The 17338-nt window shown below is 40.9% G+C and overlaps 1 protein-coding gene across 1 annotated transcript; it reads right to left on the bottom strand.

Annotated features, from left to right (window-relative positions):
* Positions 1 to 2829: 2829 nt before the first annotated feature.
* Positions 2830 to 12666, bottom strand: rad23aa (RAD23 homolog A, nucleotide excision repair protein a). Its single transcript, XM_047570995.1, has 9 exons — positions 12435 to 12666; positions 10812 to 10973; positions 10504 to 10727; positions 9314 to 9357; positions 7712 to 7839; positions 6331 to 6418; positions 5201 to 5331; positions 4935 to 5096; positions 2830 to 4844 (listed from the first exon to the last, which is right to left on the bottom strand). Exons 1-9 carry the CDS (start codon positions 12498 to 12500, stop codon positions 4731 to 4733), a joined length of 1119 nt encoding a protein of 372 aa, XP_047426951.1. The 5' UTR covers positions 12501 to 12666; the 3' UTR covers positions 2830 to 4730.
* Positions 12667 to 17338: the final 4672 nt, after the last annotated feature.

Genomic DNA, 17338 nt, shown 5'->3' with positions numbered 1-17338 from the left:
CTGTGACTTATTTGCTAACTGCTGATCTGTCCTCTACAGTGGATCTGTTGCGTAGTCGTAACATGAACAGCTTCAGGTCGATCCATGATGATTTATAAATTCCAAACTCTTTTGAGATGGTTGCTGACGAGCAACAGCAACTTTTTTTATGGGCTCAGACTGAGATAAATCCCTGAGATAACTGAAAGATTGACTGGAAACAATTCTGAAACAGACAATCTGTAATTTAACTGGAAATTAATTTAATAAAACGGAGGGAAATTGATTTACAAAGACACACTTGGAGATGTATCAGACGATCGGATATGAACATGTGTAGCCTTAGGCAGCGTCTGATATCAAAACATCTGCGGTTAAGATGAAATCTCTACTAGCCAGGAATCATGTCAGGAAGATCAATGTGGACGCAAAGGTAATATCACAACTGTCAGGCCGTTAACTCAACATCTACAGTATCTAAACTTATATAAATAATTTAACTTGATCTATTTATCTTTCTATCTTTTGGATCTCTCTGTGAGACGTGCAGGTTGTGTTTTACCTGTAGACTTCCATTGGTTTTTCATCCGCCGCAAACTGGAGAAGTATTTCCAGATTAATTCCATCAAGAAGGAGCCTCCACGGACGGGACCAGTACGTAATTTGCGCGCTTGGAGTGAGGCGAACGACCGCGCTAATGAGACACGGAGTCTGAGGCCAGAAAGACTGCTGATATTTAATGTAGCACAGCATAGTCCGAGAGGAATGCTGTACTAATTAACACACCGCAAACCAGAGCCCTGTTTTCACATATGCTCCCATTAAAATATTGATAAAACTAGATGAGTCTGGATGTCTTTATTCAGACCATTCATTTAAGAAAGAATGATTAAGTAATTATCTGAACCCATACTTTGGGCAGGTTGACCTTAAACAGAATTTAATAAACTTATAAACTATTTAGAGCCATCTTTACATCATATAATTTCATATAAATGTGTTCTGCTGTCTAATATTCCTAAAACAACTGTACAATAAGTAGTAATTACATTTTAGGCCACACAGGTGAATTCTGAAGTAAATTGCAGAGATTTTTTTTAATTGTGTTTTTCATGTTGTCTTCATTAAAGTTACTCTTTCATTCAAATTAGAGGTTTTACATTATTTTTTGCCCCAAACTATCAACCATATACAAGTACCTGACTCAGTACTGACTAAAAAAGAAAAAAAAGGAGTAATCTAATTGGTATCAAAGAACCAAATTATCTGGATGAGATTTGACAGAAGTGTTTTTACTCAGATGTCAATTTGAATTAGTCGAGTCACAAATTAAAAGAACAGAGTCCGGGTCAGAAGTTATCTTCTAAATAAGAGTAATAGTAGATATTAGCTGACGTGTGCACATTCCGATGCCGATGGTTGATTAGATCTGCTCCTCGCAGCTTCATTTGCCCCTTATCAGCTGTTTAATGCGCAGCTGTGTCCTTGATAACATGCCCATATTTAAACTGAAGGTCTTAAATCAGTCCTGGGCCTGGTTCACACTTGGTATTAGTGGTCACTTTCTGGATATTTAAATTTTTTTGAGTAGACGGCCTTTCAGCGTGGTGGCTAGTAATGACGCCTTCACAGCCACAAGGTGCTGGGTCCGGACCATAGACTGTATATAAATATGGACCACACCGGCCACACTTCCTCCAGACTCACTGGCATTTGTGTATAATTAACCAGTTACAAGGAAATGTTGAATTATACACTGTGCATTTTAAAATGTGTTGTTGTTTTTTTTTCTTTTTACAACTCACGGTCCCACTGGACTGCTTCATGTAGCTGTTGGCATGACAACTGGTCCCATAATTAACTAAAATGAGAAAAATTGACATTTGGGTATGCATCAGTATTATATTAACTACCCACAAAGACTGAAACCATCCTTAAAAAAATTATTTGACATGTATTTTTAGTGTTTTAGTTTGGCCCAAATCCCACCTACTAACATGGGGGAGGTGGAGCTTATAATCCATACTGCAGCCAGCCACCAGGGGGCGCTCTACTTGCTTTGACTTCACTTTTGAGGAGCTGTTTCACTGTCCATCTTTATACAGTCTATGGTTTACATGAATACGAATTTTGGGCGAAACCGCGTAAGTTTTGCACATTTAGGTCGACCGTCATGATGGATCTAGATGTTTCTTTGACTGGAACTGCACCTTTAGATAAATACGGAGTATGTGCGGTTTGTGTGGACGCCTGATACAAACTCAATGATCAATGCCGCACCCCTCTAGCCCCCCCCGACATCTCATAACAACATCAATGGTGGACTAAAGGTTTATGACAGTGCTGCATCAGATATTGACCCTTGTTGGGTGGCTAGAGTTATATATATTGTTAATTCACCACTACGATAAGCTAAAAGGGTTTGTATAGAGCATATGCCGCCTCTTCTTCTTCTTCTTTTGGCTGAGTTCTGTAGAAGAAACAGCGCCACGCATAGGTGTTCCTACAACTAGATGTGGTTTTTCAATGAATCGACCTTTACGGAGAAATTATCCTAACAACGCCAAGGAAAACCGGAGCTTTTAACCTTAGTGCGGAGTTTGCATGTTCTCCCTGGGTTTTTTCACCGGGTATTTCGTCCCACAAGCAAAAGACATGTTCATTAGATTCTAAATTGGTCGTAGGTGTGTGTGAATGGTTGTTTGTCTCTTTGTTGTAGCCCACTACGTAACGTTTCTTGGCTACGTTTCTCGCGGTCGTATCACCCAGGATCCTCCCACAGATGTGAAAGTGAGTGTGAATGTCTCTTTGTGTTTAGTCCTGTGATAGACTGGTGTACACAGACAAACCTTTGGGGACAAAACGTTTTTTTTTAAAAAAAACTGTATTTTAAGCTTTATATTTTGAGCCGATCAGGTGAGTTTTGGCAAAGGTTTTGTGGTCATGGTTTCAAACTTCTATTACACGACATCTTCATTAAACCACCAGAATTAGGCAACGGTAAGAATAAATTACGCAGCAGTGGTTGGTCGGCTAATGAGACTCAGAACAAACCTCCGTCACGGTTGACTGCCGTAAGTTTTAGACAATGACAGGGAAGTCAACTTCAAGCTCTATCAGCACTTAGATCTTTCAGCTACGGTTTGACCCAGATTGGGATCATAACAGCAGTGCGCTACCTCCAGATACGAAACTAAACTGGTTTTGTTTCCCTCAAGGGTTTTTTGAGAGCATTATAAAGTAAAAAGACTTTTCTAGACACACGACTTTTCTAGAGTAAAGTTAGTAGAATGATCCTTTGCTAATTTTTTTTTGGGGACCTTTTCCACTGCGCAAATCAAATGAATGCTGATTAAATTCAAACAAACCTACTGGTTTAAGTGTAAATACATTTACCTACGTACGTAATTTCGGAGTCGTGTATGTCTGCATGAGCAATAACTGCTTACATAAGTCAAACATCCCCGGCACCATAAAATTTCAAAGTAATTCAAATAATTTCAAATAATAATAAAAGTGACTATAACAATCAGTTGTCTGTTTTTTTGTTGTTTTCTTTTTTTAAACAGTAGAGGACATAATCAGAAGCTAGTGAAATGTGATTTGTCAGTTGCACAGCAGATGTTTATGGGTAGCGTTAATTAGCATTAACAAAAATATAGCAATGAGATGCACGTTTTGAGGAACCTAAACGGAGAGGCACTGCGTTTTTCGCAAGGATTTTGTGATCCGGCTGCAACGTGTGTGTGCAGCTGCGGGACAGTTGAGGGCGGCACAAAGTGGAGAAGAGAATAACCAAGATATGTTATTTGTCAGTTTAGTTCCCATTTCGACTGATTAAACCCCCCCCACCCCACCCCACCCCACCCCACCCCACCCAGTAACATCATGTCAGACACATACATAAAGGGCAGCAACGCTCCAGTCCATCTCGGCTAAATTTCATTCTTGGATGTAGGGTATGTGAGGCTTACAGATGTACACACAAGCAGTTTTTACAAACACACACACACACACACACACACACACACCCGCGCGCACACACACTGATAATGTTGTCGAAGTGCAGTGAGGAGAGAATGTGCTTCCGTACAATCGAGCTACAGCATTAACAAACTTTAGAGAATGCATGATTGATTTTTTTTTTTTTTTTTTGTTTTTAGCTGAACTGCATCACATCCTTCTGCACAGGCGTACACACACACACACACACACACTCACACACACGCGCACGCACACTCAAGCACGCAAAACCCCTTCATCCACCCATTCGTCCTTCCCGTACGTCCTCCCTACCTCCGGTCGCTCCCTTTCCCTAACGTTCACAAAGCGTGTCTAAAATCAAATTATAGATCTCCCCTGCACAAACCCCACACATTCCATTGGAATTCACGTGGATTTCATAATTCTTCCACACTTTTTTTTTTTTGTTCCCCGCCCCCTCCCCTATCTCTGACACCTTCCTGCACACATCGTCAGACTTTGTGTACTTTTAAACCCCCTTTCCGAAAACAAAAAAAAAAAAACAAACCTAAACCCACCCCGTCGCCCCTTCCCTTCCCATCCCATCCCATAACGTCCCCCCCACCCCAACCCTGCTGCCCTCCCTTCCCCTCCCCTCCTGTTGGGTTGAGCTGAGGTTGGTAGCTGTACAGTAAAATTTTTTCAGGGGGTGCAGTCTTTATGCTGAGCTGAAGAAGGGGGGGAAGGGGTTAGGAGGGAGGAGCAGGAAGGCAGTGATCCTCCGATGCTCAGTCGTCTTCCAGTCCCTGGTTGAGGAGAAAGTTGGCCGCCAGGTTCTCGTTCTTCTCGCAGGCGAAGTAGGCCTGGATCACCAGCGCCTCGGGGAAACCCAACGCTTTTAACTGTCGAAGACGAGGAGGAAAAAAGTCAAGACACAAATTACAACAACAACAACGCTTCCAAACGTCCAGTCTTACGTCTCCTTCGCTCACCCTTTCGATGGCTTCCTTCTCCTGAGGTGTAACCTGGATGTAGTTGACGGGCGCGCCCTCCTCGCCGGCCGCCCCCATCTCTCCAACCTCTGGCGCGTCGCCCCCCTCTCCCACCGGCTCGTTCAACATCTGGATGAACAGCTCCTGGTGCTGGCTGATTTGCTGCGGGGAAGGAGACGCACACGGGAAGTCAAAAGAGAGAACAAACCCGCTGAACTAAACCAACGTGGCGGTGGAAAAGCGGGGAAGCGGGAGGAGGAGGTCACCTGTAGGAGTTGCGGGTTCTCCCGGCCTAGCTGCTGGAGAAGAGCTGGTAGGAGAGCAGGGTTCTGCTGGATGGCCTGTCTCATGTGCAGGAACTGGGGCTGAGTCCGCAGGAATGCAAGTGGGTTCTCTCCTGATGAAAGATTACAAAAGGGGGGGCGGGCGTTAATGTTTGATAACCGAGACACTTTCGCTTTCTCGCAAATGAGCAAGTCCCAACGGGCCGATAATAATAATAATGGTGATACAGAAACTTCTGCTCATCTTTAAACACAAATCAAACAGGTTCAGACAAACAAAACTCAGGAAAAAAAGGTAAAAGCCACATGTCAGTCACATGGCGACTAACAGGCTTAGCAACAATTTCTACAAGCCTGCGGGAAAAAAAAAGCTTCACCTGATACACAGAAACGAGGTGAGTCGCTATCTGTTATATCAGCTCTTTGCTTGAATTCATAGATTTTTGATACGGATTAGATGCATGAGAGAAGTGTCATGATCGACTTTGTGTTTTAACAGAATGGATGTTCCAAGCATTTCTAAAATGATCTGTATCAGGCGGCCGTAAACCAAAACCACGTCCCCGTAGGGTCAAAATGTCTCCTGTTCTCTTTGTTGGCTAACATACGAGCTAGTTCTCCTGGCTACATTAACGCTGCCCTATTTATCGGACTTACAGTCGCACGTGTGATCTAGGAGAATACAAGGAAGATAAAAAAAAAAAAAAAAAAAGAATATCCAGTGGAGGACATTTAAGATCAGATCGGGGCTCAGATAGGCCCAAAATTAAACGAACAGTATCAAGTCATCGGCAAAGAAACGAAGAAATAAAGCTGACAATTCACAATGAGGGACTCTGGGTACTGATGTGTTGTTGTGTCTTGTTTGCAGTGAGGACACGTCTGACAGACACAATGTCCTGAGTGAATGGGGAACTCCAGACGCCGGCTGCTGCCTCATGTCATCACCAGATCAGTTACAATCTGGGCCGATCACAAGGAAGCGAGAGCAGTGGTGTAACTTGTTCATGCATGATATGATACGTGTAACTGGAATAAATCTAGTCTTTGCGCACATGCTGTTTGAAGTGGTTGAAAGGACGAACAAAGGTTCATGGTGCGTGGTGTCCTACCTTCTGCTAGAGACGGAGCTTCTGTGGGTCCAGATGCGGGAGCCTGGGCTGGAGGATTACTCTCCTGGACCGGGCTGCTGGGGATACCCTGCAAACAGCCAAACCAAAGACGAGAACAGATCAGAATTAGACATTTCATTTGCTTTGACCCTAACAGGCGGCTCAGACTTTTATCAATTGAGTCAACTGACGTAGAAGCTACAGCGTTGTCCCGACGTTGATGTGCAGCCTGTCAGACTGTCGAGCTCCAGGGCTGCGAGAGCCACTCGCTCAGGCCAACGTTTACACAAATCCAATTTTTGAGTGAAACCGCAAAAGTCTTGCACGTTAAGGCCGACAGTCCATGATGGATCTGGATTTTTCTGCAACTGTAACCGCACCTTTATGAATCCAGGTCCCGGGCTGTGCAGTTTCTTTTTTTCTCCCAAAACGTATGAACGCCTGATACGAACACGATGACGTCATTGCCTCTAGCCCCTCCCACGTCTCATAACAACAACAACATCAACAGGTTTATGACAGTGCTGCACTGTGCACTTCGCCGCTACGATGAGCTAAAAAATGTTACGGACTGTAATATGTTTTGTATACGGCGCACAAGGTTGGCAAGAAGGCCTCTCTTTTTTTGGCTGAGTTCTGGAGAATAAACAGTGCCACACATAGGCCTGGGGTATGTACTACAATGTGCCTTTCTGTAACCAGACGCGGTTTTGCGATGGATCGACCTTTACGGAAAAATTCTCAACGCCAAGGAAAGCTGGAGAAAAATAAAGATTGTTTTGCTACGTGTTAACGTGGCCTCAGATCTCAAAACAGAGGAAAGTTTTAGTCCACTCCCATAAGATTTGTCTTCCTGTTGGTCTCCCTGAGACGTGAATTAACCCTACGTCACGATCGGGAAATCCCGACGATCGTGATGTGAACTGTGCATGCGTAACTTGAGTTTATACACAACTTGTAGAGCGATCACATATACAGCACGAATGCATATCAATCATGGCAGCTCTCGGACATTTTCCAGTCTGCAATGAGTTTCAATACTTTGCAAAAGGGACAAAATTGCCCTGCGTGAAAAAACGACAACTCGCTTTTCAAAAAGTGTGAAAAAAAATGTAAAAGAAGATGTAAAAGTGGTATAAAAAGACCCTTCACAGGATTATTAATCAAGAATCCTTGAAAATCCTCAACAGCCACTCAGCTGTTGGTTTATTATACCCTAAAACTCATGAATAAACATAACGGTGTGAACAACTCTCCCAATTAACGCACCGTCCGGTTTTCTTAACTGAGCAAACCGTCCATAACTCGTCTCACAGACCGATGAGCTCAGAGAAACGCGTGTAAACAAAAACAGCGTGAATAAGAGTAAGTGTTGACGTACAGTGAGGAGGTACTCCACGGCTCTATGGGGGTTGTTGAAGCTGGCCCTGAGCGCAGCCACCACCCTCTCCCTTTCGTAGCCCATAGACATGATCTCCGTCAGCATCGCCTCGTACTCGGCTCCAGTCACTGAAAGACACAACACGCAGGCTGTTAGTCACTCACCGGCCACTTTATTAGGTACACCATAGAGAAAGGAGTGCACGTTCATATCAGAGTCCTGCAGTAAATCCCTCCATCATGACGGTTATAATTAAAAAAACAGTTGAGTCGACACTACACGAAGATTTAGTGCAGGACCGTTATATTAGAATACGCTGGTTTTCACTAATGTACCTAATGAACTGGCCAGTGATGTATATTTGACATATTTTCTAACATGCGTCAGCAGGAAATTGCTTTTTCGAGCCATTAGTCTTTTGAGCTTCTTCTTCTTTTTTTTTTTTTTTTTTAAAGGCAAAACTAAATTCATTTGTGTCGCCTCATGTGCAGTCAGGTTGATAAAACTCTCTTTAGTCTAGTTTTAACTTGAAAACACACTTATCACCATCTTTTCAGTGTTACATATGGACTAAACACATTTCATGGACCTCTTAAATTAGATTTTTTTTTCTTTCTTCCCATTGGTAAACTAGAGGTAAGGGAAAAAAATATTGATACAGCGATATATCGCAATACTTTTTCTTCCGATACAATTCGATTTTATGCATTAATTAATTTTAAAGTTGGTACTTATGTCTTAATTCGTATCAAGACAAAAGACAAGACAAAATCAACATTGTATCGGAAGAAAAAGTATTGCTATATGGCAATATATCGCGATACTTTTTCTTCCGATAATGTATCGCATACCGATACAATAATGGTTTTAATGTCTTATTGTTTTTTTTAATATTGTAACGGAAGAAAAAGTATTGCAAAATGACAATATATCGCAATACTTCGACTTCCGCCACAACTTTGTCTATACAAGTACAATAAATTGGAAAAGGATCATTTGGATTAATCTTGTTTTTTGACTCAAGTATCACTGTGATCTATCTTAAGCTGCATTTCAAATTTCTCAGTGAACAATGTAGAATATTACATATATATCGCAATAATCTTAACTCAAGTATCGTGACTTCGTTGCAAGTACCCACCCCTAAGTATTACTAAAAAAGGGATTCTCTACATGGACGGACAAATATAAATAAACTGAATCCAAGTCATGTGTGGGACACAGACTCAAACAGATGCGTTGCACGTATCCACTTCCTTCCCTCAGAGTTATGCATCAGCAGCCCAAATGGGAATCCCCATCACTCTCTGTGGCATCACAACAAGAGACGACTTTCCTTTGTCAGGCTCTAAATTTAGAGCCGGTATGTAGCTGCACTGCAGTCTGTAAAGTCCCCGACTGACATCATTAACAACTTCTGGCAGAGCCACTATAACCTAGGACTGTGCAGCTGGCGCATAAATCCTTTAACATCACAGTCTGAAATGATACAGTTTATATTTAACAGCGCTGAGGAAACGTGTACTCTGCTGCATGGGAGGAGACGGACGACAACCACTTTTGTACGTTACGTGAGGTAATGTGGAGGCATCCGTTACGTACCGAGCGCCGAGGAGGCGTCCAAGCCCTGACCTCCACCGCTGGAGCTGCAGAGGTGAAAAGAACAAACAGATGACTTAACATTTGTGTAATTCTGAGGCGAGGAGACGCTGAGCAGAGAGCGACAGCTGGCAATGTTGACGGTGCAGACATCAGAATCTAATCTATGTAAATAAATAACACCGCAAATCACTTACTCCGCGGGGACAACAACAAAAAAAAGTTTGTCTCGGATAATGAGAGAGAAAACAAACGGTTAGCGCTGGATTCGATCCTAAATCGTTTGGCCTTAAATTAGACATAAACTGTAGAATAAACACCCACTGAGTGCATCACGTATAATCAGACATATTTTATTAGATTTACCGCTTAACTACGGCTGTTTAATTACCTTTATGGAGTTATAAAACATGTCTGGGCGCTAACAGACTGGAAAAGATGTTAAATGCTAAACATATAATTGATAAATATCCAGTTCTGTTAATTGGGAACGGGGTTAGGAAACATGACTAGGTATCAGAACTAATCTGAGTTTTTTTTTTTTTAAACAAAACTCAAAATCTACAGTAGGTAACATGCTTCAAAGATTCGTAGACCCCACAGAAATCTCTATATGCCCGGGACAAGGGGGTAAACCTTGTCTGAACAGCCATCAGATGTTCAGGTCCTTGGTGGCGCTGCATTAAAAGCATCATCAGTGGGTGCACATTGCACATTTATAAAGGCAGCTTGTATTCTAACCTTCTTCCGGGAGTTTAAATAAAATAAGCATAAATCTACACTTAAAGAAATATTTCTCAGTTTAAACATGTCCTGTGTCGTCTGTGGAGTATTTTGAACCACATACAGGAATCAAATCATTTGGTTCATCCTTGAATCACATTTATTGATTTAATATTTATTTTTAAGGAATAAGCAAAATATTGAGGAGCCTCTAGTTGTTGTTCCCCGGTTACTGTGGGAAACTACAAATTAAAAGCATGTGGAAAATATTGTGCATGTAAAAAGAAAACTACTTTATATGCAAACAGACTTCACAACGTGTTTTTGACAAGGAAAGAAAGAAGTTTCGGTTCATAGATCTCGTTACAGTCTGTTGCCATTTCCTCCAAATAGCAATTATCTTCGCTAACGATTTCCAGTGGCAAGTTCGTAATTTTTCAGGTTTTCTCGCCCATGACAATGGATCGTACCTCGCTGGCTGCTGTGGTTCCGTGGCTGCGGCGCTCGTCTCCTCTTTGGCCTCCTCAGAAGCGGCGGGGGCAGCAGCTGGGGCCGGGGCAGGAGCTGGGGTTGTGGTCGGAGCAGGTGTTGACGTGGAGCCAGAGTCCTGTACGGGGGGTTTGGGGGCGTCTGAGACTGGTGGCGAGGCTGCAGCTGCTGCTGCTGCTGGTGCTGGTGCTGCTGCCGGCTTCGCCTTTAGCATGTTAAAAAACAAGCCGATTAACCTTAATAATAAGTACTATAAGACATGGGACGTAATAAAACACACAGCTCTCACCTTGGACACCATCACCACGACGAAATTCTTCTCGTCGATTTTGTAGTCCTTGATTGGCGTGTCATCTTGCAAGATCTTTCCTGCATATATCAGCTTCTGCCCAGATACAGGAAAATTATCTTTCCCTCTTTCGGCTTCAATCTTCTCTTTCAGGGCCTTCACCTGGTAAGAGAAAAAAGGAAACATTATTATTTAAAGCACGCACGTTTAAGGCATAAAAATCAGTCAATCTTCCCAGGTGTGTATTAGCCAGTGAGACACTACAATATAATTAAGCATTACAATTACAACGCAGGTGTCAAACATTAGGCTCATGGGCCAACAATGGTCTAATCTGGTCCGTTGGATGAATTTTTCCATTAAACGTAACTTGTGTTTCCAGATTTCACACAGTTTTAGACTGAGACCTGGAACTACACAGAAAGTGCACTTTGTTTTCTCTAGAAATGTCCTGTTGTTCATTACACGTCTTGTAAAAGTGTAGTGTCATTAAACGTAAACACTTTCACAATGCACCACTCTGCACTAAAACAAAGGGAAACATTTGGAGTTATTTATAGGTTAATATGCTGTTGTGAAACTGGTCCGGGCCCCTTGAGATCAAATTAGGGATCCATGTGGCCCCCTGAACTAAAATGAGCTCGACAACCCTGGTATATTTATAATAAAACAAAACATAATAATTACATGAGCAGAAAACTATTTTTAATATTTATTTTTACTTGTAGTTTCTTTTATATGCAAGCAATTCCCCTTGTGGATCATTAAAGTCTATTATTTCAAGACTCAATCATCTTTATTTACAAGGACAAAAATTGAAAAAAACAAAAATGAAGATAAAACAAATAAACTGACTATAAATTGCTATGTTATATGTAGTCATGTAGAGGTTTGCTAAGGACTGACAGGTACGAAACAGTTATGACTACTTCGGAAACGAAATATGAAGTTGCATTTAATTTATTTACTTTTTTCTCATAATGAATGCAGGGTTTTATGAGGCCTTCTGAGTTAGAAGGACATATTGTTTATTTATCTGGAAAATTCTTCACAATAACGCGGAATAAGATAAGAATATACACAAAAATATATAAAATTTGAAATAATATACAAAATATACAAAAAAAATAACAGCACTGTGAAAAATATATAGACGAAAGTAGAAATATAAAGACATTCTGTACATACAGTGTGGAAAAATGGGCAATGTGAGCAGTTAGCATGACTGTGCTAACTAGCACGAATTCCCTGAATGACTCATTATGAATTGTGTAAAACACAATTAAATAATATGTTAAAACAAACTCGAAACAATGCTCGCCTCACGTTGGCCTTGCGAGCTACAACAACGAGAACTTCGTCTGCATGTTTGTCGCGATGACTTTGTTAACAGTGTGTTCAGCTAACTGGCTAATGTTAGCCTGATGAGGTATCGCGTTGTTTCGTAAGTTTTAATAGGTTGTTAATTAGCAACACAAGTCATTAAATCGCGCTTTCTAACCCAAGTTATACGAGTTGTGCTTGAATTCGTCATATCTAAGGAGTCGGTCGGGTTAAGGTTGTAAGGTTTAAAACACGGGTCCAGCCGCAGTTAGCACGGTCGGCTAACAGTTAGCAACTCACCGTTTGTTCGGGGTCTATCTCAATTTGAATCGTCTGCTGCTGCAGCGTTTTAAGCGTGATCTGCATGGTGGCTACCGGCGTTTCTTCCAGTGGAGAAATAGTTGCCCGCCGAGGAGTTAATGTGCTTTAGGAGTTGGCTTTTCGGGTGCGATAACAACTAGCCGAGAAATGTGTGTATCCATGAGCACTCAGCAAACCGCCATCTTTGGTGACAAGTAGTCGGTGGAGCGGCGAGGAAAGCTCGTCCGGGAGGTACGAGATCTCGCGTTGTTCTCCGCGATACTGACATGGGGGTCGATATTGGAATATCGATACACCCGATACCAGATCTCTATGCTCTAAAAACAATTATCAAACCAAAATATCGGTACTTTTGATACTTCAGTCATTCGAGGTAATGTTGTATATTTTAAAAGGAGACTCAAGACGCGTCTTTTTAATCTAGCTTTTAATTAAGTTCTTTTACTGCGTTATTGTTATTACTTTACTATTCCTAATCTGTAACTCTTTTAATTATTTATTTATTTATCTTAAGTATTTGTGCATTTTATCATTATTAAATGTCTGTTTGTTTGTTTTTTATCTTTAAATCCTAAAGTGTTACATTTCCTAAATCTTCACATATTATTATATGTTTTATCACGTGGGCTCTCCACACTGGGAGGTGTGTCTGGTTTCACTGCGGGTATCGGTATCGGGGATACCAGCCTGAACTTTAGTCAGTATCGGATCATAAAAAAGTATGCACACCACCACTTTTGACTGCTGGTGTATATATCACAGATTAAAAGTAATTAAAAGTAACCGCTGTTGCACTTCTTTTTCTTTAGAAATGTCCAGTTGTTCATTACATGTCTTGTAAAAGTGCAGTTCATTATATGTAAACACTTTCACAATGTACCACTTTGCACTAAAACAAAGACAAACACTTGGAGTTATTTATAGGTTAATTGAGATTAAATTAGGGTTTATGTGGGTTTATTTACTCTTTTTTTTCATAATGAATGCAAATTTGTCCTCATTCTGCAAAAAGACAGAACACGTCTGTTATACATTTTCAGGAAATCTAATAGGGACGTGCTGTTCAGTCTTCAGCACAGCCCAGAGGAGAGGAATAATCAAGAGGTCCACTGTTGGTATTAATATTCTTCATTGATTCAGACTAGAACTATTAAAGCTACTATTATTTAACATAAACTGTAGCGACTGTTTAAACTCAAGAGAAAAGCTGCACACGATTCTGCAGGTAACATCCTGATGCAGACAGCAGAGGGCAGAGTTTGACTGTAAAGAAGAGGAGAAAGATGTGAATCTGTTCTCAAATCCATTGATGAATGAGAACAAGTAAATAAACAATTCATCCCCACATGCACATATACACAACTGACAATACAGTAACAAAAACCCTCCACATGCATGACAGGCTCCCAATATTTATTAAAACTGATCTGACTTCAAGTGCAGTCTGCATATAAGATATTCTAAATCAAACAACCCTCTATGGCAGCCTTTCACATTGTTGCTGATCCAGTGCAGTGAGATGTTCTTCCTTGCAGCCATAAGTTAGAACACAGTCTCCTATTTGTTCATTTTACATGCTTGGTTAGGAAAACAAGAGATACTGTGTGTGTTTCCAGTTTACCACCCAGCACATTTTCTATTTCTTAGGTTGTGCATTCCGGGTCTAATCTACTGAAACTGATTGAGCATATCTCCATGTATCTTCCCCTTCGTTATCATCCACTGCGACGGGAAGATCCCTTTCCCACCGAGCTCCACTGTAAGTCCTTGTAAGGCAACACGTACGTCGTTGACCTTATAGAACGAACCGACAGACTTCAGTCTTCCCGAAAGACCGAAAGAACAATGTCTCCAGGGAAGATGTTTTCATAGTAAACGGTTGAGGCCTTGCTCTGTGAATAATGGAAGAGGTCATGTCTGGGGAGACCGTGTTTGTCAGCCACTTGTCGTGATGTCACTCTCAGAAATGAATGATCTTGTTCTTCTGTGTCCTTGCGTTTATGTCCGTGCTGGATACTTTGACTCCGTCCATTGTGTATTCCACACCAGTAAATTTGCACAACATATTTTTTCCCCCAATTAAAATGCCTAAAAAACTTTAAGGACAAAATGTTCTGAAAGTGCCTACTCATCAATTATGGTCATAATGTTATGGCTGATCGGTATATATATATAAGTATATTTTCTTTTTCATAGCTGAAGACATGACAGTTAAATGTATATTTTTACTTTATTTGTGGGAACTGTTCAGTGTTTCATCTTGTTTTTTTTCCCCCTCCCTCAACAAAAACGTTCGTATGAATTGAGACCACCAGCTCAAACCTCCCAGCTCGGCTTTGGGACATAAATTTTTGATCAACTTACCCCCCAACCCATCGCTCAATGCCAGCTTTTCCTCGGCCAGTCCTCTCCTTCCTCCTACTCCTCGTTCTCTTTTCATTTTAAGGTTTTCCCCTACTCTACTGTTCCTGTTTGGCCATTTTTAGTTTCATCCCCCTCATGTTTTTGAGTTTACTAAAGTGAATTATCCTGTTTTTGTTTTTTGTTTTTATTACTGAGTGAAAAGCGTGAGGGCAACGGGGGAGAGGTCAGAGATAAGCGGAGGCGAGTTAAAGAAAAGTGACGAAAGGCAGTGTCGGGGAGTGATGAAGTGAAAGTGGAAAAGGGTGATGGATGAGAACAAGACACAGAGGAATGAGTGTGTGTTTGAGGTCGTTGCCCTAAATGTGTGTTCATCTGGGTTAATTCTCCAGGACAGAACTATTAAAGATTAACAAAGGACCACCATGTTTTATTGAGACGAGGCGCATTCGCAGACATATGGCTCTGAACAGACCTACTTAAACGTCTGAGTCTGTGTGTCTCTCTTTATTTTGTCCAAAAAAAAAAAAAAAAAAAATCTGGTGTATCGTGACTGTAGGCTAGGTTTTTTTTTTTTTTTTTGCTGCAGTGCTGCAATGCTGCAGTCGCACCTTTAGGTTAGACAGTTAGATCGGCCTCACTTTATAAACTATTTCTGAAGTATTTTCAAGTAAAAATACGGTGCCGCTGCCCCTCCATGACGACAGTACGTCGGCCTTGTTAAAGGTTCAAGGCAGGGGTGCCAAACATAAGGTCCGGGGGCCAAAACCGGCCCGCTTGAAGGTCCCATCTGGTCCACAAAATGAGTGCGAAAATGATACTGTGAATTTTCAATAAAAATAACTGCTATTCTTAATTTGTTCTGCTTTAGTAAGAGTTGTGGACATGACACAAAAACTAGAAAAACTAAATTGCACATATTTGTCTTAGGAAATTTGTGTCATCAGCAAAAAACACCAAAACTTCACAAATGTCATTCAGCACGTTTACATGCACAGCTTCATCTTTCTGAATGCAGTCCTTGTCCCGGTTTACATGCAACCGAGAAAATCAAACAACATGTCCTCCTCCTCCACACTAGGTGGGGATATGTGTCTTTTCAGCGGGTTAATACAGATCCCTTTCCAGTTTAACTATTGCGTCATATAATAAACAAATAAAGTCGTTCATGTGGTAGACGGGCATTTCACACAACAACAAGATGGATAATAATCCATCTTTTTCAATCTAGTACGTTATGTGCGCACCACTTATAGTGCAGGTAAGATGGCGCTATCCCTCAGGGGGTTCTTGTACTGGCTCTGTTTACCTTCTTCTTCTGCAACTGACTTTCTTGGATGTTTTTGTTCCACAGTCATACACTAGCACAGCGGTTGTGGAGGATGCGCACACATGCGTATTCCAGTTAAAGTCTGATTAAGGTGTATTATCTGGGTATTTTAATCAGATAAGGAGAACTCTGATTTTAGTCGGAGTAATGCGTTTACATGCACTTAAGTTGTCCAGTTAAAGTTGGATTCAGGCAATAATTCGTTTTTTTTAATGCGCATGTAAACATACTTTTGATATATAAAATAAAAGGTTTCGGCCCCAAAACCAAACCTTGAGGTACCCCACATTCAGTCTTCAAACATTCAGATGTTATTACCAGCAAAATCCACATATTATTGTGTATTATGTAAATAGCTAGTTAACCAGTTTAGAACAACTCCTCTCACACCATAATTATTCCACTTAGCAATTAAAATCTATTGTATCGAATGCCTTATTTAGGTCAATGAATGAATGAATAATGAATATATTTCCTTCTGTCAATCGCTGTCGTGATTCCTTCTATTATTTCTATTTTTGCCGGGGCAGTAGACCAATTTGTTCTAAAACCACACTGACTCTCACTTACCATATTGTGTCTTTCAATCAGGTCATCTAGTTTTTGAATAAACAACATTTCTAGCACTTTTGAAAAATGGGGAAAGTAATGACACCGGTCTGTAATTGTTAAAGCCATATTTATCTCCTGCCTTAAAAAGTGAGATGACCTTTGCTGTTTTCATCCTATCTGGAAAAATACCTGTTCTATACGAAAGACTATAAACATATAACATAGTGGTTTAATAGGACATTGAATAGTAATTTTTACTATTTTCATCTCTATTCCGTCACTCTCAGTTGACGTCTTCAAACATTTGTTACTCAGAACTACAGATGGAAATTAGCTTTTAGCTAAATCTGGCATTTTTACACAATGTTCTCACATGTTTTCACCAAATAAACATTTTTTTCTTTTATTTATAACAAGATTTAAAGTTATGCATAAATAAATAAAAGCGTGTGGCCTCCATAAACAAGATAGGCGCGCCGTAACAGGTTGATAACTCTCTACCCAGGCATCTAATAAGAAAGTCCTTCAATGAGTGCATAAGATGTTTGCAGCCTTCTCTTTTCTCCACTACAGCCTACAGAAGGAGCAGCACTGTCGTCAGTGACAGACTTAATGGATAATAATAACGGTTGGGAGGAGG

This window comes from Mugil cephalus, chromosome 20, assembly GCF_022458985.1.
Source record: "Mugil cephalus isolate CIBA_MC_2020 chromosome 20, CIBA_Mcephalus_1.1, whole genome shotgun sequence".
NCBI classification, from domain to species: domain Eukaryota; kingdom Metazoa; phylum Chordata; class Actinopteri; order Mugiliformes; family Mugilidae; genus Mugil; species Mugil cephalus.
The sequence above is the reverse complement of the archived record's forward strand: the minus strand, read 5'-3'. Positions and strand labels throughout refer to the sequence as shown.